At 34.7% G+C, this 21,913-nt stretch overlaps 1 protein-coding gene across 3 annotated transcripts in view; it reads left to right on the plus strand.

The window, feature by feature from the left end:
- The window catches only part of GIN1 (gypsy retrotransposon integrase 1), an 83,692-nt gene that overhangs the window by 6,556 nt on the left and 55,223 nt on the right, over positions 1-21,913 (plus strand). The window contains exons 2-9 of one of the 3 annotated variants that reach the window (XM_081826506.1): positions 2,807-2,952; positions 5,002-5,195; positions 7,268-7,573; positions 11,171-11,362; positions 11,461-11,637; positions 12,129-12,414; positions 18,994-19,263; positions 21,001-21,133. In XM_081826506.1, the coding sequence (XP_081682632.1) occupies positions 2,811-2,952; positions 5,002-5,195; positions 7,268-7,573; positions 11,171-11,362; positions 11,461-11,637; positions 12,129-12,414; positions 18,994-19,263; positions 21,001-21,068 (1,635 nt within the window). In that variant the 5' untranslated portion in view covers positions 2,807-2,810 and the 3' untranslated portion in view covers positions 21,069-21,133. Of the gene's footprint in view, positions 1-2,806; positions 2,953-5,001; positions 5,196-7,267; positions 7,574-11,170; positions 11,363-11,460; positions 11,638-12,128; positions 12,415-14,947; positions 15,010-18,993; positions 20,852-21,000; positions 21,134-21,913 lie in introns of those variants that run through there. The other 2 variants (XM_081826508.1, XM_006728301.3) reach the window with 2 other exon arrangements.

Below are 21,913 nucleotides of genomic sequence, written 5' to 3' on the forward strand. Positions count from 1 at the left end.
AAGAGCTTGAGTCAGTGTACCCTGGAGTCGAAAATAGGATAAACGATTTTTGCTTGTTGGTTTGTTTTAAGAGTTGAGGAGGTTTAATACAGAGCTAGAGTGACAGGCAGGCAAATGGTTAGGTAGTCTGTATAGTCTGTATTCCCTACTTGATGCCACACAAGTTTTCCTAAAATGAAAATTGATGAAGTGTGGAAGTTTGCCATAGAATCATTTGGCAGGGGAAAAACCATAATGAAGATGACATTAAAGTAAAGCCATCAAGAGGTCTTCTGTGACAGATTGGGTGGGTGGTGGGGGTCAGGGGGAATGGTGTACTTCACCAAAGACAGTTTGAAAAGAACTAAGAGGTAGAGCATCATGGAACTTGAAAACAGGGCCACAGGACAAGGACTGAGTATATACATAGTAAAATCTCTCGATGCCTTTACTATTTCCAGTTAGGGGTTATTATGACTACAAAAAATCTGTGAACATTTTTGTACACATCTTTTGATAGTCATGTATTCATTTCACTGAGGTATAAACTTGAAAGTAGGTTTGTCAAGTCCTTAGGGTAGACAAGTGTTTAGTTAGAAGAAACTCAATTTTCCAAGGTAGCGGTAGCCTTTTGCACGCCCACCATGTGTGTTTCATTTGTTACCCGTCCTTACAGCTGGCGTTGTCTGTGTTTTTAATTTTACCCTTTTTGATAGTGTGTAGTTACAAAAATTATGACTTTTTAATTTGCTTTTTGGAGTAATGATGTTGATTTTCACTTGCTTATTAACCATTTGGGTATTTTTTTTTTTTTGAAGTGCCATGTAAGATTTTACTCCCATTTTTTAAGTTGGGTTTTTATCATTTTCTTTTTGATTTGTAGTTGTTTATATATGCTGCATATGAGTCCTTTGTTAGATATATATATATATTAAAGATATCTTCTGCCAGTCTGTGATTACCTTTTTCTTTCCTTAAGGATGTCTCTTGAATAGGTTGTGATTTTGATGAAGTACAATTTGTTAATAATTTTTCTTCTTCTAAGAATAGTGTTCTTTGTGTCCTGTTTAAGAGATCTTTATATATCCCATAAAATAGCTTGCACTGTGCTGACCCAAGAGATATTATAAATGTACTGATATCCTCACTGGAAGTTATAAAAAGATCAGAAAGATGGTTATTGAATGTGGAAAGTGCTGTATCATAGGGGAAGAGACTTAATAGGCTATTTAAGCCATAGGTTCCTAGGCACAGTCTATTCTTTTTTATTCTAACATTCCCTCTGCAGTAATACTCTCTTGTAGCCTCATCCCTAGATCTTCTAGTGATCAGTAAACATCAATATTGTTTTTAGAAATTAAAAATTTTAGGCATTTGGGTCAGAGTCCTGGTAGGAAACAGAAGATAGGGGATAGGGACACCTGGGTGACTCTGTCAGTTAAGCATCTGCCTTTGGCTCAGGTCATGATCCCAGGGTTCCGGGATCATGAGTTGGGCTCCCTGCCCAGCGGGGAGCCTGCTTCTCCCTCTCCACCCCCACCCCCCTGCTCATGCTCTCTCTTGCTCTCTCTCGCTCTCTCTCAAATAAATAAAATCTTAAAAAAAAAAAAAAAAAAGGAAACAGAAGATACATTCCCTGGAAATTTGAAGAAAATTAAGTTCTTATTTAAAGACCAAAGAACAGGGTCAAAGAAATCAACGTGGTCCCTGGAGATTAGTAACAGTAGGGAATAATGATGGAATAGTGCCCCTGAATTAGCAAAAAGAAGAAATAATGTTACAAACTTCCAGTGAGAACTAAAGACATGGAAGATGGGCTACTCAAGAGGAGCTGTAGTTTTAGAGGGTTGCAGCCTCAATTAAGGAAGGACCTGGGAAATAAATATCCTGACCTCTTCTGCATTCTGATTTGCCTCCTGGTACCTCCCACTGGACAAGCCTAATCAGAAAACTATAAATGTAGTTTTCAGGGGTCAGTCTCCTAGGGCACAGTAGCAGGGAAAGAAAGGCCAAAAATTGATCTGGATGGGTGGGGGTGGTGGCAAACAGAATAATCTGCACAGAATAGTTTCTTTCACCTAAAAATATGAATGAAAGGGGCTTTTTTTCTTTTTAACTTAATGGTTTCCCATATAATTTATGGTCTAAAATAGACAAATTTTGTTTTGTTTTGTTTTTGCCAATGCGGCCAGAGTTTTCTTTATAATATAGAGAAAATATGTACAGGACCAAAAATCATTTCTATTCAAGAAAAAGCAGCTTATATGTAGTTCAGAAGAGTATATGAGATCTAGCATAGCTAAATATCATCTCTGTCATTTATCGTTTAAACATTTCCAAAATAGATCTTTTTCATAAATTACTTGGACTTTTTTTTTTTTTTTTTTTGCATTTTGCAATGACCATGAACGTATTTGGAAAACTGTTTCTCCCCTTTATAACCTACCATGTATTTAAATGTCACATAACAGAACCATTCTATGTAAGTAACATTTCAACTGATGGTAGTGAGAGACTTTACGCAAAACTTTTTAAAGTGTAGTTATTTATTTTGTTTTTTCCCAGTATGTGGAAAATTTTCAGCATTTCTTTTCACATGGAAAGAGACAAGATAATGTGTCATGATATATCTCAAAAATAGCTTTTGAATATTTTAGTTCATATACATCACACAGTTCCTTTTCTGTACTATATTTATCTCCATCACAGATAATATTCTGGGAATGTTCAATTGATATGTAAGCAAAAATATGACAGAAGCCTGAACTGAAATAGCAACTGAATGAGCTTATCATTTAAATTATATCTTTAAATATCTTTTACCTAGTTTCATGATGGTCCGTAGTGGAAAAAATGGTGACCTTCATCTTAAACAGATTGCATATTATAAACGAACTGGTGAATATCATCCAACTACACTACCAAGTGAAAGAAGTGGCATAAGAAGAGCAGCAAAAAAATTTATCTTCAAAGGTAACACTGGGGTGCCTGGGTGGCACAGTTGGTTAAGCATCCGACTCTTGATTTTGGCTCAGGTCATGATCTCAGGGTCCTGAGATGGAGCTGGGTGTCGGGCTCTGGGCTGGGTGTGGAGCCTGTTTAAGATTCTCTCTCCCTCTCCCACTAACCTCTCCCCCTCTCCCCACCCCGCTCTCTCTCTCTCTAAAAAAAAAAAAAGAAAGAAAAGAAACAAAGGTAACCTTTATGCCCCAAGTGTAGAGTTAATATAGATGCTTTTCCATGTGTTCTTTGTGGAATACTGAGAATTTTCTGCAGTAACTTGTTGTTGCTTAACAATTATCGATGTAATTGATGATGCCACTCAGTCAAAAGCAAAATAAAAATCACAGTGAACTAACTGAATGCCAGTAAGCATGAAAAGGGCATTTTAAATCATAGACAGAAGGGGCGCCTGGGTGGCTCAGTTGGTTAAGCAACTGCCTTCGGCTCAGGTCATGATCCTGGAGTCCCGGGATCGAGTCCCACATCGGGCTCCCTGCTCAGCGGGGAGTCTGCTTCTCCCTCTGACCCTCCCCCCTCTCATGTGCTCTCTCTCATTCTCTCTCTCTCAAATAAATAAAATAAAAAAAAAATCTTTAAATCATAGACAGAAAATGATACCATGAAAAAAAAAAAAAACACTCACCTAAATTAACCTCTCATGCTCTTTTCCTCAGGTAGTTCCTACTTTAATGGCATTTTCTAGCACTTATGTCACTATCGATGAAGAGCTTATTTGATGCTGATATGAAAATGTTGACATTAACTTTTTACCATATTTATTTCTGTGGTCTTCCCGCCATCAGATATTTTCAGGATCACATTCATTTTGGATACCTAATCTCCCTGAATGGATTAAATATTTGAAAGGCAATAGAAAATTTATGTTGAAAGATTATGGTAATTTTTCCTTCTTTCTCCTCTTCCTTAAAAGGGAAGAGAAGTTTGCGATGAAATAAGCCAGAAGTTAGATCACCAGACAACTAAATGAATGTTGGTGCTATTAATTAATGGGAGTTTTGCCTCTAGGTATAAAATCATGCTTCCTGAAAAGCAGTTCAAGAAACCTTTAAAATAATATATAAATACCTCCTCATATCTCTCTGTGTATACCCCTTCCTATAACCCCTTTATACTTCATAAGTACACCTATTACCTCTTAGTAAAGTTATGATTCATTCATTCATTTATTTATTTAAACATTTATGCAACAAATGTTTTCCAAGTTCCTACTGTGTGTCAGTCACATTTTAGGCCTAATACTCTGATGAATAAGGTACATAAGGTTCCTGCCCTTAAGTTGCTTACCTTCTAATTGAAGGAAGGAATGTTTCACTCAGCATATGCTTAATTAAACACATTCGTAACTTAGTGCTGTATTTTGGAGTTTGAATAGCTACCTCATCCACACTGGAGAGATAGTGATTCTTTCCCTACCTCAGTTGCTTTCCAGCTGTGGCTTCTTCTCAGGTGCCCTCCAAAGGAAAACAGAGAACTGTCTTAAGGATTAAGGTTCTCTTACTTTCCTGCTTTACAAATCTCACCTCCTGTTCAAATCTAGAAAAACTTAACAGTGTGGTTGCTTACAAAAATGTAAGTTATGGTGAAACACTATTTTGGAAAATTCTGTTCCAGAAGTTGCTTATCTGTACATAATTCATCTGCTAATTCATGCCATTTTTAGGAGATGCCTGCAAGTATTTTTCCAGTTTGAGTACTCTCATAGAAAGATAATTTCATACTCCTGTAGTTATCACATGTTTTGGTGAACAAACTAGCTCCACTGGTATAGATAGCTACAAAATTATAGCAACTAGTGATCCTCTTACATATCAAGTAAGCATAACAGCTGAGGACCTTTCAGGTTGTATGGATGCCTTACAAATAAATATTCTATCTTAGGGGGGAAAAAGATTTTTAAAAACCATAATGGTTTGATGATAAGGCTTTGATTAGATTATCTTAAAATTATACTGATCTCTAAAAATTGCAGTCATGTCTTTTTGTTATTATTTATTCCAGAAAAAAAGCTGTTTTATGTTGGAAAAGACAGAAAACAAAATCGTTTGGTAATTGTTTCAGAAGAAGAAAAAAAGAAAGTCTTAAGAGAATGCCATGAAAATGACACTGGAGCTCATCATGGCATATCCAGGACCCTTACTCTAGTGGAATCCAATTATTACTGGACTTCTGTGACCAATGATGTCAAACAGTGGGTATGGCTTATATATTAAGAATATTTTAAATAATACCTTTGTAGTAGATATCCAAAATTCATTATTGCTCCAGATTTACTCTGGATATTACCTCTTGTTAAGTACTTTTTGTATGGGTAGTGTTTGTACAAAAACATTTAAAAGGAGTTTTACTTCCCATCAGAATTCTCCTTTGGGGCGCCTGGGTCGCTCAGTCGGTTAAGCGCCTGACTCTTGATTCCAGCTCAGGTCATGATCTCAGCCCACTTGGGGCTCCGCACTGGGCATGAAGCCTGCTTAAGATTCTCTAAAAAAAGAAATCAGTTTTTCAGAATTCTCCTTTAAAATCACTAAAGTATAATTTGAACTAAAACATTATTTAAATATTTGAAAAATAGCATATTTAAATAGGTTATTTATAAACAGATTTTCATCATTGAACTCTTTATGTATCACAGAATTCAAATGGGGCTGAAATTCCTTTGACTAAATGATTACCTCTTTGATGGCAGTCATATAATCTTTTCTTGAGAGGAGAATCTGTTCATAGGTCAGGTCCAGTGTGTGCGCTCTTCTTTTGTGCATATCTCATCTTGATGTAAAAAATGTCAAATATGGCAGAGACCCAAAACCAACTAAAGGCAAAATCAAGTTGCAAAAATGATGAAATTAGTCTGAGTTTTGTAACTTTATAACTTATTTCAACCTTCAGCTTCTTATAGGATATTCATCTAGGAATTCTGGTATTCTTACTGGTAGATCATCTGATCCCTGCTCTTTCTAGTGTACTCTATATGACTTGGTATCTATGTGAGAATCCTTTTAATAATTATAATAGTATATCAAAAGATTGTCATTTCACTTATAAAGAACTAAACCAACATTTAAATAGCATTTGTAAGTTATCAGTTTGTAGTCTGTGCATGTATTCCAAGACCTCAATATTTGTATTTGCCTTTAGAACCTGCCACACATTCCTTTGATCTTTGTCAAATCTTTATCATTTGAGAATGGATATGATTTTTAGAAATAGAGGTTATTTATGATGAAAGCTAGTAGATAAATTGGACAATAAAACTTTTGATTAAAAGTAACTAATGCAAAGAGAGTTTATAAAATTTTGTTCACAAGTTGGTTTGGAAGTGGTTTCCAAAGTGGAATTCTAGAAATATGTTGAACATTGGCACCATCCATATGTTAATCAGTTCTCATCCCACTCACATTAAAAGCTCCATGGCAGCATGGGCTTTATTTTTGTTCTATTTTCCTGGGGCCTTGAGGAATTGCTGGCATCTGTAAGTATTTTTTTAATAAAATTATGTTTTAATAAATACTATTGAAATAGATCAGTGAATGAATTTATTAGAATGATAACTGATGAATCACAGACCTGTACCTCTGAAACAAATAATACATTATATGTTAAAAAAAAAAAAAAAAGATAGTAGGAAGGGAAAAATGAAGGGGGGGGAATAGGAGGGGGAGATGAACCATGAGAGACTATGGACTCTGAGAAACAAACTGAGGGTTCTAGAGGGGAGGGGCGTGGGGGATGGGTTAGCCCAGTGATGGGTGTTAAGGAGGGCACGTATTGAATGGAGCACTGGGTGTTATATACACAAACAATGAATCATGGAACACTACATCAAAAACTAGTGATGTATGGTGATTAACATAACATAATAAAATAAAATTTAAAAAAAAAGGAATGATAACTTTAAAAGAAAAAATCTTTTACTTATAGAAATTATTGTGTATTCAGATACTGACTTAAAAATATAACAAATTTGATGTAAGAAATTGGTTTTAAGATTTATTTACATAATACTTGTTGACTGTAAACTAGAATTATGTTCTATGTGAATAAGACCCCTTAAAGTAGTCAGTGGATTGTAATAGCAAGTCATATTTGCTTGTTTTTCTGAACAGAAGGTTTTATTCTATTCTGAGAATAGTCTAAAAGTTTCTCCTTCGAAACACAAAGTAACTATTAACAATTTTAATAAAAACTTAATATTTATAAGACTGCTTTTATTATGTTGAATATATTAACATCTGTATATCTTTTTTCTTATTGTGTGTCTGTTTTATAGGTATATGCTTGTCAGCATTGCCAAGTGGCAAAAAATACAGTTATTCTAGCACCTAAACAGCACCTTCTCAAGGTGGAGAATCCATGGAGTATAGTTACTGTTGATCTGATGGGCCCATTTCATGCAAGCAACAGAAGTCATGTTTATACTATAATCATGACAGATTTGTTCACAAAATGGGTTGTGATTTTGCCTCTCTGTGATGTTTCAGCATCAGAAATTTCTAAAGCTATTATCAATATATTTTTCTTATATGGACCTCCTCAGAAAATAATAATGGACCAAAGAGAAGAGTTCATTCATGAGGTAAGACAAATAATTAGTTAGGTCTAAGAGCATATTTTACTTACCTTCAATGCCTAGCACACCTGTGCATTATAGGTTCTAAGTAAGTTTATATAAACTGCTATAGGTATAGAGGTTTAATATTGTATAGCACAAAAGTAGCTGGACTGGAAACTAAGAGACCAGGATTTTTGTATTAATTGTGCAACTAAGTAATTGTAAATCTGTCTTCAGGTTTCCTAAAACTAAAATGAGGAAGTTGGACCAAATAATCCTTGTTTACTTCTAGCTTAAAAATTCTGTGATGGGGGGCCCCTGGCTGGTTCAGTGGGTAGAGCATGTGACTCTTGATCTCGGGGTTGGAAGTTCAAGCCCCACGTTGGGTGTAGAGATTACTTAAAAATAAAATCTTAAAAAAAAAATTCTATGATTGACATATAGAGGGAGAATTGAGTAAATGGAGAAATATGTTTATGAATGAGAATATTCAATATTGAAAGGTACTGATTTTTTCCCAAATCAAAATTAATTTATGTAATTAATTTCTAATCAGCATTAATAAGGAGGGAGCAGTAAGGTTGTTGCATTAAAACTGAGACTTGAATGTGTTTCGTAACTATCACATAATCTTGCCTGCTGTGACTGACACAGCAATGGTCAAAATGAGGTGTATGAAACAATCCAGTTTATGGGATAACAATGTTAGAACTTCTGCTTATATTTCTTTTTTATCTAATAAATAAGAAAGAAAGGAAGTTTTGCTAATAATGTGTAGAGATGATTAATAGCATCCCAGATCGACAAGGCAGATGATTGTACATCACACATGATATATGAAGGTATCTTGAGAAAAGAGTAAGAATCCACAACATAAAAGAGGTTTATAGTAGTTCCCTTGCTCATTCTTGGTTTTCAGTAGTAATTGCGTTTCTGAATATCATCTAGTTTTGACCAAACTACTCCTCATGGAATAGTCATATGGCTTAAGTTTCTTACAGTGAGAACAAGATAATACTAATAATGCAATTACCTATCAACCACAAGAAAGTGATAGAGCTGACACTTCTACTTAACTTCTGGTACTAGTTCTTTTATAGAAACTTTAATGAGATGAAAACAAATATGAACTAATTAGATCTGATAGGAAATTGGTCACCAAAATTCAAAATATCAAGAAACTGATTTGAAATACTGATTTGCTTCCACCATATCTAATGAAAAGCCTCACCCTAAGTACATAAAGTGCTTAGAGATAAAAATAATGACAGTATGAAGCTATTATGAATCACCAGTTTTTCCAGTTATGTTTAAAGTCATGTGATAATCCAGGACTTTGGAAATTTTACCAAAGGTAACAGTAAATGTTTATAAGCCTCTTTTGTGAAGTTTAATAGCAAAAAAACTAAAAATCACAGATGATTGAGAAAATTTGTTCTTTTTGCTGTGATGTAAATGGCTTAAATATTAGCATAATGGTGACAAAATAATGTTTTCTTTTGTCAGCAAAAACGTACCAAACACTGCTGAAGTGTTGAAATAAGATTAGAATATTACAATGTGGATGCATACAGTTTGTGTATTACAAACACAGTTGGATGAAAATATAGATGTTTCAATAAAGTGCACAGACTTTTTGTAAAACTCTAAAGGAAAGAAAATAAATGTTTCCAAAGGAAAATCTGCTTCTTTGATTTTAAAAATAGGTCTTATGGAAAACCAAAATTGTAACAACTAATAGAATGTCTGGTTTGATGGGAGAAAAAAAGGCTCTGGGGTTAGGTTATCAGGCTGGCATCCCACAAATGAATTCACTGAATCATTCTTAGGCAACAACCTCTTGAAACAAAGAAGTTGTTTGACCCTTTTCCAGAGCTCAGTCATTTAAAAGCATTGATTAAGACCTCAGATTGAGGCTGACTCAAGTGATACCAATTCTCTGAGATTTTCTTTTTTTTTTTTTTTTAAGATTTTATTTTTAAGTAATCTCTATACCCAATGTGGGGCTTGATCTTACAACCTGAAGATCAAGAGTCACATGCTCTACCCACTGAGCCAGCCAGGTGCCCCTCTAGGATTTTTTTTTTCCCTTCTTTTTTTTTTTTTTTTAAAAGATATCTCTTTAACTACTTTTGAGTTAAAAGATTAAAAGAAGGGGTGCCTCGGTGGCGCAGTTAAGCATCCCACTCTTGGTTTCAGCTCAGGTCCTGATCTCGTGGTCATGGGACACGTCAGGCTCTGCGCTCAGCACTGAGTCTGCTTGGGATTCTCTCCCTCTTCCTCTGCTCTCTTCCCCTCCCCAACTCGTGCTCTCTCTCTCAAATAAATAAATAAATCTTTTTTTTTTTTTTTTTAAGTTTCAAAGGTGGCAGCCTAAATTAGTACATATATCAGCTAGGAACTGTATTAGCTGCAAGTAAGAGAACTCCTCTCGTGCCCAATATATAAACTCCAAAAGGTAAAAGAAGGCCAGGCTGTCCAAGGTTGGAAGAGTAACCTGAATGTCTTTGGGAACCCATGCTTCTAGTTTTCTCTTCCACCATCTTTGAGATGTGACTCTCAGCCTTAGGTTCACAATTTGGCTGCCAGAGCCCATGCCACAAAAATCTATATTTCAGACAGAAAGAATGGGGAGGACAATAGATAAAATACCTAGTAGCAGCTGAGTCTACCCAACAACTTTTAAAAGCCCAATAACTTCCACTTATATCTTTTTGACCAAAACTATATCACATGACTACTCCTTTCTTACAAGGAAGCTTGGGAAATGTGGTTTTGGTTTTGGTAGGTTTTTTATTAGCTTTACCTTTTTAGTTACTGTGATACTACTTGTCTTCTTACAATTAGGCAATAAGAATACAATCTTTTAAAAGACAAGTTTATTAACCAAAAGTTTACCCAGTTAAAAATAATAATAAAAAATAATCTGAGGCATAAGGTGGGAAAAATAAGTTATTTTACAGGCTTACTGTTTGAAGCTTTCTAAACTCATTTTGACTTTTTTTAGGCCCTGCAGATAATAAATATAACCACAACAATAATAATAACATTATAAGTTATAAAGTGCTTAATACTTGCCAATAACTGTTTTAGGTACTTTACAAACATCTACTCATATAATTCTCAAAAGGGTTCTGGGTAGGATCTTCCTCATTTTACAGATAGGAAACTGAGTACACAGAAGTTTAGTTACCTGCCAAAGTCATGTAACTATTAACTGGTTTATGTGACCTAGTGTTTATTTGAGAAATTGTCTGCTGAATTAAAATGTTATATGAACTCAGAGTTAAATTCTGTTCTTCCATTTCCTTGCTGTATATGTATGTTTGGCAAGGCACTTAACCTCCCAAAGCTTCTTATCTTTAAAATGGGGTTAATGAGAATTCATGATTGTTGTAAGGTATAATGACAGTAATGTAAAACATCTAGTGTATTGACCAGTAGATAGTAAGGACTCAATAAATGGTAATTGCAAAATATGGTATGTATGTTTTTATATAGAATGGGTATGGTTCAATGAAAAAGGCAAGATTCAGATTCTTTTGAAACCTTTCAGTCAAGCTCAAGTCCTGATCTCATTTAAAATACGAATTTTAAAGTCAACTTTTATATATTTTTCAGATCAATGTTGAACTGTGTGGATTGTTTGGCACAAAGCAAATTGTAATTTCTCATACCTCCCAAACTGTTAATCCAACTGAAAGTACACCTAGCACAATCAAAGCATTTCTTTCTAAACACTGTGCTGACCACCCAAACAACTGGGATGATCACCTATCAGCCATTTCATTTGCCTTCAATGTAACTCACTTGGTATGTGTCTTTTTATAATTCTGTACTTTTGAGTTATGACTGTTTCTTGGCTACATAAATAATTTATTACAAATCATTTTCCATTTTCCTTAAAATAGGAACCTCCTAAAAATACACCATATTTTCAAATGTTTAATCGCAATCCTTATATGCCTGAGACTTCAGATGTTCGTCATGAGGTGGATGGTGATGATACAAGTATGTTTGCCAAAATTTTAGGTGCAATTAAAGAAGCTGATAAAATAATGGAGAATAAGACAACTTCAGCAGGACAGGTGATTCTGTTTAATAGAAAACTATAATCTAAAAATCCATGAAGTAATTTTAAAATTTTCAGCATGCACACACACATACAGATGCACACACACATATGGTATACATATGACATACTAAAGCCAAATTTTTTTCTGTTAAATTCTGCTTTTGTTTTGATTATGCAGTGTGCTTATTAGCTCTAAAATTCTGAGAGACAGTAATGGGAAAACTTTGTTCTTTGCAGTCAAGTAGAGCTGAATTCATATTCCTGATTTTGTTGCTTTCCAGTTGTTTGATTTGGGCCAATTACTTAACCTTTCTCCGTTTAACTTCTTTGTAAAGTTGGGGTAATGATACTAGTTTTGAAATATTACTTTCAGGATTAAATGGGATTCAGTTTTGCTTTGTATTAGTATCTCAATAAGTAACCATCTTGTTATTATCTGCATTTACCTTCAGGAAACTACAGCTCTTTCATCCCTTTGTTCTCTCTTTTATTATGCTCTTGAAGATGGAGAACAACAATCCTGATGAACTGAATAAAAGCAAAATCATTGTTAAAAAGAAACCAAAGCAATTAAATCCATTTCGTTTAAAAGTGGGTCATGAAGTTTTAAGACAAAGGAAAAATTGGTGGAAGGACGGTCGTTTCCAGTCTGAATGGGTTGGACCTTGTGTCATAGACTATATTACAGAAAGTGGATGTGCTGTTCTGAGAGACAACACTGGGACTCGACTTAAAAGACCTATCAAAATGTCACACCTTAAGCCCTATGTAAGAGAGTCCAGTGAACAAGGTAAGCATCTGTCATTTCTCTACATTTTTACTTTCCGTGAATGAGGAGGGAAGTTAAAAATAATACAAGAATCCACCCCCAACCCAGCCAAAACCGCTTCTCTTAGTTAGGTTTTCTTTTCCCTTCTCATTTTTATAAAATGTGGTATATAATTTTAGATCTCAGGTATTCTGTTTTATTAGAATGACTCTTCTGCAACTGTCAGGCTTGTAAGAGATCCTATTCTGATTTCTAGGGTACTTTTCACACATTTACCCCACAGTTCATGTAGGAGATACTAGACCTGTTTGACAGAAGGAAGAATTACATCTTCTTGATTTTCACTTTCACAATATTTTGTCACTTTGTGTCTCGGTTTAACTTGAGAAAATACCAACTAAGATAAGTGATACCAAAACCAAACATACTATCCAGAATTCTGTTGTGAGATAAATATACTAGGGAACTTTAAAAAAAGTGATTAATTTTTGGTGTTATGCCATAGTCAGGTCATGATAGATGCAGGGGAGGGTGTGGGGTGTGGTGTAACCAGAATGCTGTAAGGTGCTATAAGAGGAGGCGATAGCCTGAACAAGATTATACTTGCCCCCACATGTGGTTTTGAACAGTCAGAAGGATATCCTGATTTCTTTAACCCTTTCTTGCAGAGATTAAGAGATAAATGACATTTTGCTATGGCTTTCAGATTAAATTCCACTTAATGGAGACTGTTTTATTCTGTCCTATTGTAACTGATCCCTAGAGTTTCTCTGGGGTGGATAACTGAGAGGGAGTGAATTGGTACCTCAGCCAGTTAATTTTGCTTTTCCTATAAAGAAAAATAAAGCATCAATAATATTTGAATATGAGTAACAATTAGTGGAAGATGAATTTAGTACATTTTTAAACAACTGAGTTATTTAACAGGCATAAGTGAATATTACAAGAGCAACAGTAACAATATTTACACTTACCTTATTTTTTTAGGATAAAAGCCCTTGGGGGCTGCAGTAAATAGCTCAACGTTGCTTCTGATCTGGATCAAAACTCTCAAGTTAAAAACTCTTCCTACCTTTCCTTCTGCTTGTGACAGCCTGATTGCTCTATTAGTAAACTTACCTTGGACTGTTCTAATTCTGAAAGCTCGCAGTACCTTCATTCTCTTTGTTGGAAGATCGGCACTTTCATTCCTTGTACTTCTTCTCAGTACTGAGCTACCGTTTATGATTTCTGTCTTATGTAAGTTAAGTAGAAGAGAAAAAGATTATACAGGTACATGTTGTCCTTTCTTTAGCAAGATTTTCTCCCTAACCTCAGCATTCAGGACTCACTGCCTTCTAATGTGTTAGCCTTCCTTAATTAATACAAAATTTACATTTAGAATGTTGCTGTATCAGAATTTACTTCAACATTTTACAATTTGCTCTTGCCAAAGACTTTCTCAGAAAGGAGGCCAAACATTTTGCTACTCCTGCATATTTCAGAATCCAATTGAGTAGAACAGTTTCTAAACAGAGGAAGTCTAATTTTTCCCTCATGCTTGAATTCTCTGCACATATTTCTTCCAGTAATATAAAGGAAATTATAATATTAGTACCAGTACATGTTTGAAACTGAGGTAGATGGGTAAAATTGTTATTTCTTGTTAACCAAAGGAAGTGTGACCTGGCCATCCTGGAATCTTGTTCTTGATTACTATTTGTTCCTTATTTTGTGTTTCTTTTCTTTGGAGAAATTCAAAATAAATGTGATTTCTGCCATCTTTTTCTTCAGTATCACATATTATCCTGCACATCTTTGCCTCAGAAGCTGATTTTAAAGAGTCTTTGAACAAAGTGTAAAGCAAACTAAATGCCTTTGAATGTCTTAAATCCTGTTCTTTCATTTGACATAAATTTGGAAGAGGTATAGCCAAAAGAACTATGAATTTGTCTGTCTGTACTTGTTATTGCTACTCTTACCAGCTGTGAGATCTCGTAGCTGTTTTAAAGACTCACTGTCCAAAGCAGATAAGCTTCTGTTGCCAACCACTTATCCACTCTTATCTAGAACATAACTTAGAGGGAGCACATTCAGTACTAGGTCTACAATATTTCTCTCTGCTATTTTAAGCAGGCCTATGTCATTTTGTGTCGTTCAATGCCAGGTACTTTTTCAAGACTAATTCTTTTAGTAAGTTTTAGGACATACCATTATATCTCTTTGTAATCATAATGTTCCCCTCTGAAAAGAAAAGTATTACTGACTCATTATTCTATCCAATATAGATTTTGAGTAGTTTTATTGTTTTATTTTGGATAGGAGTTGTGATAGATTTCTGTCTGCTGATTGCCCTTCACAGTTTCTGAGATGGTTTTCATTATTTTATAAGTTTTCTATTGATACCATAACAAATTATCATAAATTTAATGGTTTAAAACAGGTCTTACAGTTCTATAGCTTAGAATTCCAACATAGATAGGTCTTACTGAGCTAAAATCAGGCATTGGTAGGGCTGTGTTCCTTTCTGGAGGCCCTAAAAAAGAACCTGTTTCCTTGCCTTTCCAACTTTTAGGGGCTGCCCACACTGCTTGGCTTGTGGTCTCCTGCCTCTGTCTTCAAAGCCAGCAATGACAGGTAGAGTCCTCCTCACATCACAAGTCACTGCAGCCTTCTCTTCTTCCCCGTTCTACAGTTAAGGACCCTTGTTGTTGGGCCCACCTGGATAATGCAGGATAATCTCCCTATTTTAGGGTCAGCTGGTTATCAACCTTATTCCATCACTTCTCTAATTCTCCTTTGTCATGTAAGGTAATGCATTTCCAGGGAGTTGTAGTACATGGACATCTTTAGGGGCCCATTATTCTCCCTACCACAGTTATGGTCTACATTCATGAAACAAAACAAATCTTAGTTCTTTATTATTAAGCCCATGATTTTTACTTTATTAACAAAGAGCCTCCCTTTGGAGTCTTAGTTGTATCATCTTTAAACTGAGAGTCATTCAGTTCTCTGTTGTTAGTGTTGGTTATCTATCATAGTGACAATTACGTACTATCAGATTACAGTTATTTGTTGCTTTATCATAAGAAAGGGCGGGTATACTGGTGTGGCAATATATTCTAATAGTTCTAGGATATCAGGCTATATAGAGAATTAGTCTGGTCACCTCTTTTCAGAATAAGAAAATTTAGTATTCAAAAACCGTGTACTTTTCTTTATGTTTGATGAAATAAACTAATCCGAATCACTCTGACTTTTCTGAGACTTTAATTTTAACTTATTTTTCTCCTTAGAGAAATTTAAAAATTTATTTCTTAATTTCATTTTTTTACTCCTTAAAACTACATAAGGAAAAGTAAGTCAAAATGGCTGATAACACCTTACCTTCGTTTGTAAAAACCTAAAGACTTAATTATTCAGTCTGGTCAAAACTGAAATAATGCTTTCATCAAACAAATGTCATAATGATAATTAAATTAATAGAATGAAAAAATAAGCTTATTATGTAATATGACTGAATAGAAAAATGCTTTAATATGGTATGTTTACCTCTCTCGGGGGCAATATTTATCTTGTTCTTTTTCATATCCCTAATTCAGGATTATCCTACATCAGTACTGACCAGTAGATATATATATAAAATACAAAAACTATGTAGTAATATAATTTTAAGTTTTCTAGTAGCCATGTTAAATTACAAAGAAATATGTGAAAATAATTTTAATAATATATTTGATATAACCTAGTGTATCTGATTATTATTTAATCGTATGTGTAGGGTCTCAAAAGTCTCTTTTCTGATAATTTTTGGTAATTTGTTTTGATGTTAAAGAGCATTTCTGTTGGCTCCAGTAGATTTAGACCATAGCAGGAGTTGAAACACATTTGACCTTTCTGAATGAATGAGAATTTGGGGGCTTTTTTCCTACACAAACAAGGCTTGAAATCTCCAGAGTAATTTTCCATTGCATATAAAGTGATTTGTGTGGAATTTGCCGGGTATAGTTCTTGTTCTCTACAGTTTTATTACAATAGGTACCTTTTTTTTAAATAGGTACATTAAAATTTATCACTCATTTAAAAGAGAAAGTATGTGTATTATATAAAGACATATACATATATATAGATATATGACACATAGAAGCTCTCCTCTTACAAACAAGTAAGGTTGATAAAGTCCATTTGTTTCAAAGTCTAGTGTAACTAAGAGGTGCTTAAGCTCAAGGTCTGTGAATGCATTTCCAGGACATCAAAGTGGCAACTTCTAAGAGCTTTATGTCTATGCATATTTCCCTATTGATACATATTTACTGGACATACTTTTCTAAAAGAGACTTGCTTTATCTGTATGGAAAATAATTTTTGAGACTGGAAACTTCCTTCATCAAAGATTTTTGTAAGGATCTTTGGAAATACCTTAAATCTATGGTATCTGCTGTCACCGATACTTAGCAGCATTGTGCAAGCCTTGAAATATGGAATTCCCATGGCTTATTTGAAAAATTTCATTAGCAATACTTTTATCGTACCTAACCTTTTTTTTTTTTTAAAGATTTTATTTATTTATCTGAGAGAGAGAATGGGAGACAGAGAGCATGAGAGGGGGAGGGTCAGAGGGAGAAGCAGACTCCCCGCTGAGCAGGCAGCCCGATGTGGGACTCGATCCGGGACTCCAGGATCATGAACTGAGCCAAAGGCAGTTGCTTAACCAACTGAGCCACCCAGGCGCCCCCATACCTAACCTTTTAAAGTTCTCTTACATATTAGTGTCTAGCTTTCTCCAGTATTACGAACCTAAGAGTGAACTTTGATGTTGAACCTCCTGCAACACATTCTAAGTGTTTCAAATGCATTGGTCATGTTTTTGCTCCATCTTGCTGCTCTTGGGCAATAACACTTCTCATGAGTTGTATGATTTGGTTTTTATCTTTCAGAATTGTTCTCTTGTCCAGTAATTCATCCCATGCTAACATAAAAATCAATTATCCATACTTTTTTTTTCATCATAAATATGTATATCTTACCATCTTTTTCAATCTAATTACTACTTTTGCATGAATAAGAATTGGTGGGGTAAAACTTGGAAAAACCTCTCAGAACTAAAATACCAAGTATACTTTGCCTAATGAAGAACAGAATGTACAAAACTAAATGTCCATACAAACTCAAGTCCACTTAGGCCATCTGTGGGTAGAGAGCAGCATGGCTTTGATCCTTTTAAGTTTTTAAATCAAAAGTTCTTAAGTGTGTAAACTTATGGGATTGGGATAGGTTCAGTGAGCTTTTCACATATTAGTACGAGAATGGGTTGAATAGGATCGTGTTCCAGGGTTTATTAGGAAATTTATCTGCTCTGAGAAACTTCCCTTGATTTCTGATCTAATGGGCAATTAATCTTCCTTTTGCTATTTCTTGAACTTAAAATTTGAGGGCTCTTTAAGCTATTAAAATCTTAAAGAGAATCATTAATGTTTTGGGAGAAAATCCAGAAAGAGAAGGCAGGGGTCCAGGAAGTTAATCATCTATGGTGGAAGAGTTCCTTGTTGTAATGAATTAAAATACCACATAGGGAGGAATCCTTTTATATACATTAACCTTTTTTTATAAAGATGCTACTGCTTTGCCATCTGTTTAACATTCATATTAAGCATTTTTTTCCTGATAGTGATGATAAATTTGCTCAAAATAGAATTAAAGGAAAAAAAAATAGAATTAAAGGGAAATTCCTTGTCAGTATTTCAGTATGAATTTAGCTCCACCTTAGAAATTCATGAGCATTTTGGTATTAAATTAGACTAAAATAGGCTAAGCATTTTAAACTGCCTACTTACATATAAGCCTGATGCTAGTAACTTCATCTTCATTTTAGTTTATAATTTCATATTATAAACAACTCAGTATTATTGCCCTAATTATCAACAACTTGACATTATCCTAATATGGATTCTATGAAGATTAAAGTTACAATAAGGATTTAATTTGTTAAATATCTTTCAGTATCCCATTAATTGACTCAGAAGTGCCTTGCAAAAGTATGGTAAGCCTGTCATCATCAAAAATAGAGTTTTATAACTTTGCTTTTAATCTTTACCATAATCTTCAGCTGCTTCTACTCCCTCACACATACCTGCCAAAGACAGATCAAGGGAACAGGAAAAGTCGGTTCTTTTATTTATTTATTTTTAAACATTTTATTTATTTGACAGAGAGACAGTGAGAGAGGGAATACCAATAGGGGGAGTGGGAGAGGGAGAAGCAGGCCTCCCACTGAGGTGGAGCAGGGAGCCTGATGCGGGGCTCGATCCCAGGACCCTGAGATCATGACCCGAGCCGAAGGCAGCGGCTTAACCAGCTGAGCCACCCAGGCGCCCCAGAGTTGGCTCTTTTAAAATCTTTGGTCTTTCCTGAATTCTATATATATGAACTGTCAAATGTATGTATCATTTTATTCATTCTTTGACATGTATATTTATTTAGTAGATAGGAGAACCCACCAGAAGTTAATCTTAGAGTTAGTTTTTATTACTTGGGATTTTGTCCTCATTTAACATTGTTTAATTTTAAAATGATGTTTAATTGTAATTCTAAAAGGTGAACTTACGATGTTTCTTCTTTCAGACAGTCTTTATCTCTTACAAGGTTCAGTAGTGGCAGATCATGACTACATTGGATTGCCTGAAATTCCAGTTGGAGCATACCAAGCAAATATTCTGGTAGAAGATGCAACTACTGGTGTAGTCGATAATGAATTACTAACATCAAGCAAAGATCGTGAACTATTAGAATTTAGAAATGCCAAAATCTCTCCATTGATAGAAGATCATAGTACTCTTGAAAAGCAGACTTTCAGTCTGTTGGACTCTTCAAACCAAGTCCTTGAGTACTTAAGTTAGTAAATACCAAAATTCACGTAAAGTGCTTGTTTTTCTTTTTGAATCTTTATCTTTTCCATTTAAAAAAAGTTGTATAGAAGTGTCTTAACACGCTCTGAATGACTAAATCCTGAAGGTTTATTTTATAACTATTAATTTATCTAAACTTGTGTCATGTTTGAACGTCAGTACATATATGTAAAGGCAAAGGAAGCATATAATATATGGAATTCACTTTTTCTTATGAAAATAGACTAGGCAACGCATGATTGCTTCTTAGGAAGGAAACTAAATTCCAGCTCAAGAGTATCAGATCTTTCTCTGGTATTGGTACCATGTTTTCAGTTTAATTGGCGGGGGGAGTATTTCTCCCCTTTAAAAAATAAGTTTGAACTGCCTAGAATGGGATTAATAAATATTTATTCAACTATAACAATGAATTAAGTGAAACTTGTTTGTGTCATTGGAACTTTTAAAAATACTATTGTAGGAAAGAATTTAGGGTTGTTTAATGGGCTCTTATAGGACATTGATAATTTCACCTTCTAGGCTCAGAATTCGTATTTGAATCTGTATATTGGTTTGAAAACATTTGTGCATTTCCATAACATGTATTAAAGTCAAAAGCACCCATTAATAAAATTTTTTTTCCGTAGTCTTGAGTAAATGCTAATGATAAAATAAGTACTATCAGATTTTAAACTATAAGCTCTATGATATTTATAACTTTATTCAACAAATATTTGTTATAAAGCACTTTGATACCGTGGGAAAGTTAAAGGATGAGTTAGATGTGTGTCTTATCTTCATAAGGGGCTTACAGTCTGGTAAGGATTATAGACCATATAAGCCATGTATAACACAAGTTACAAATTACACGCAAAATTCCATTAGAGAAGTACAAATAATACACCTAGGGAGTCAAAAAAAAAAGAAGTTACTTCTAAATAGAAAACTTAGATTTATGCTTAAAAGGATCATTTGAGTTTGACCTTGAAGAATGCACAGGATGTGATGAGAGGGTACAAAAGAATTAGAGGAAGAAAAATGAACAGAGACAGAAAAATACTGTAGTGATTCACAGAAAGCTTTTTGTTGTCTGCAGTGCCTCAGGTGTAAGGTGAAGTAGTAAGGTATGGGAAAATAAAGCTGAAAAGGGAAGTAGGAAACCTTGTGGAGGGCTTTGAATACTGTTATGAATTGAATTGTGTACCTCCAGATTCCTGTGTTGAAGTCCTAAACTCTGGTACTTCAGAATGTAACTTCATTTGGAAATAAGGTTATTACAAATGTAAACATTAAGATGAGGTCATATTGGAGTAGAATGGGGTCCTAATCTCACATGACTGATGTCCTTATAAAAGGAAGAAATTTGGACATAGACTCAAGGACAGTACCATGTGAAGGGGAAGGCAGGGTTTGGGGCTATTCTTCTACAAGCCAAGGAATGCCAACGATTACTGTCAAACCACCTGGAACTAAGGAAGAGGCATAGAACGGATTCTTCCTACAGCCCTCAGAAGGAACCATCCCTGTCAACATCTTCATCTCAGATTTGTAGCTTCCAGAACTGTGAGACAATAAATAACCTTTTTTATAAGCAACCCAGTTTGTGGTACTTTGTTATGGCAGCCCTAGCAAAGTAATAGAATACCTAGCTAAATTATTTTTTATTTTCTGAGGGTTTTTGAAAGTTTTTGTTTGGTTTTTGGTTCTGTTTTTTACTACTTCTTTTTTTTTTTTTAAATGTAAGCTCTACACCCAACGTGGGGCTTGAACTCAATACCCCAAATGAAGAGCGTCACATGCTCCACCAACTGAGCCAGCCAGGAGCCTCTATCTAAGGCTTTTGTATAGGGAAGTGTCATTATCAGAACTACATTTTGGTAAGTTTAATCTGGTGGCAGCTAAAAGATTAGAGGAAAAGAAAAGAATGGGGATTCGTTGATACGATTTTATAGTGATGATGAGTAATGGAAACCTAAACTATGCTGGTAGCATTATTAATGAATAGAGCATACCTTAAGATCTACAGAATATCTCACATTTTATGTATCAACCATACTGAACAGTGATATGATACTGAAAATGGAGACCTGAGATACTGCAATTACTCATTTAAGAAGAAAGATTAAATTATGTTTAATATGGGCTGAAGGGTAAATGATTGGAGGAAAAAAATACCAATCTGGGGCTTTGTCTTATACCATAGACCCAAGTAAATTCCAGGTAGGATTCCAGAAAGAAACCTTAAGAAAGCATAGTGTCCCAAATAGTGATATCTATCATGTTCCCATCAGCAGACCAAAGTTCATGATGGAGTCATATTGGACCCTCGATGGTAAATATAATTGGTGAAGTGTCCTTTTCTTAGCTTAAATGAAGTGATTTTCCTTCAATAATCATCTCATTCAAAATCAGCCTCTTTTTCATTATAAGAAGGTGATTAATAATGAGTCTTTTATAATTACAATTTCTAAGCACTTTAAAAAAACTCTGCCTCAGATAGTTTCTGATCAAACATCTTTTTTTTTTTTTAAAGATTTTATTTATTTATTTGAGAGAGAGAGAGAGAGCAAATGAGAGGGGGGAGGGTCAGAGGGAGAAGCAGACTCCCTGCTGAGCAGGGAGCCCGATGCGGGACTCGATCCGGGGACTCCAGGATC

The sequence above is a fragment of the Leptonychotes weddellii genome, chromosome 7 (assembly GCF_054177405.1).
Source record: "Leptonychotes weddellii isolate Sample4059 chromosome 7, ASM5417740v2, whole genome shotgun sequence".
Lineage (NCBI taxonomy): Eukaryota > Metazoa > Chordata > Mammalia > Carnivora > Phocidae > Leptonychotes > Leptonychotes weddellii.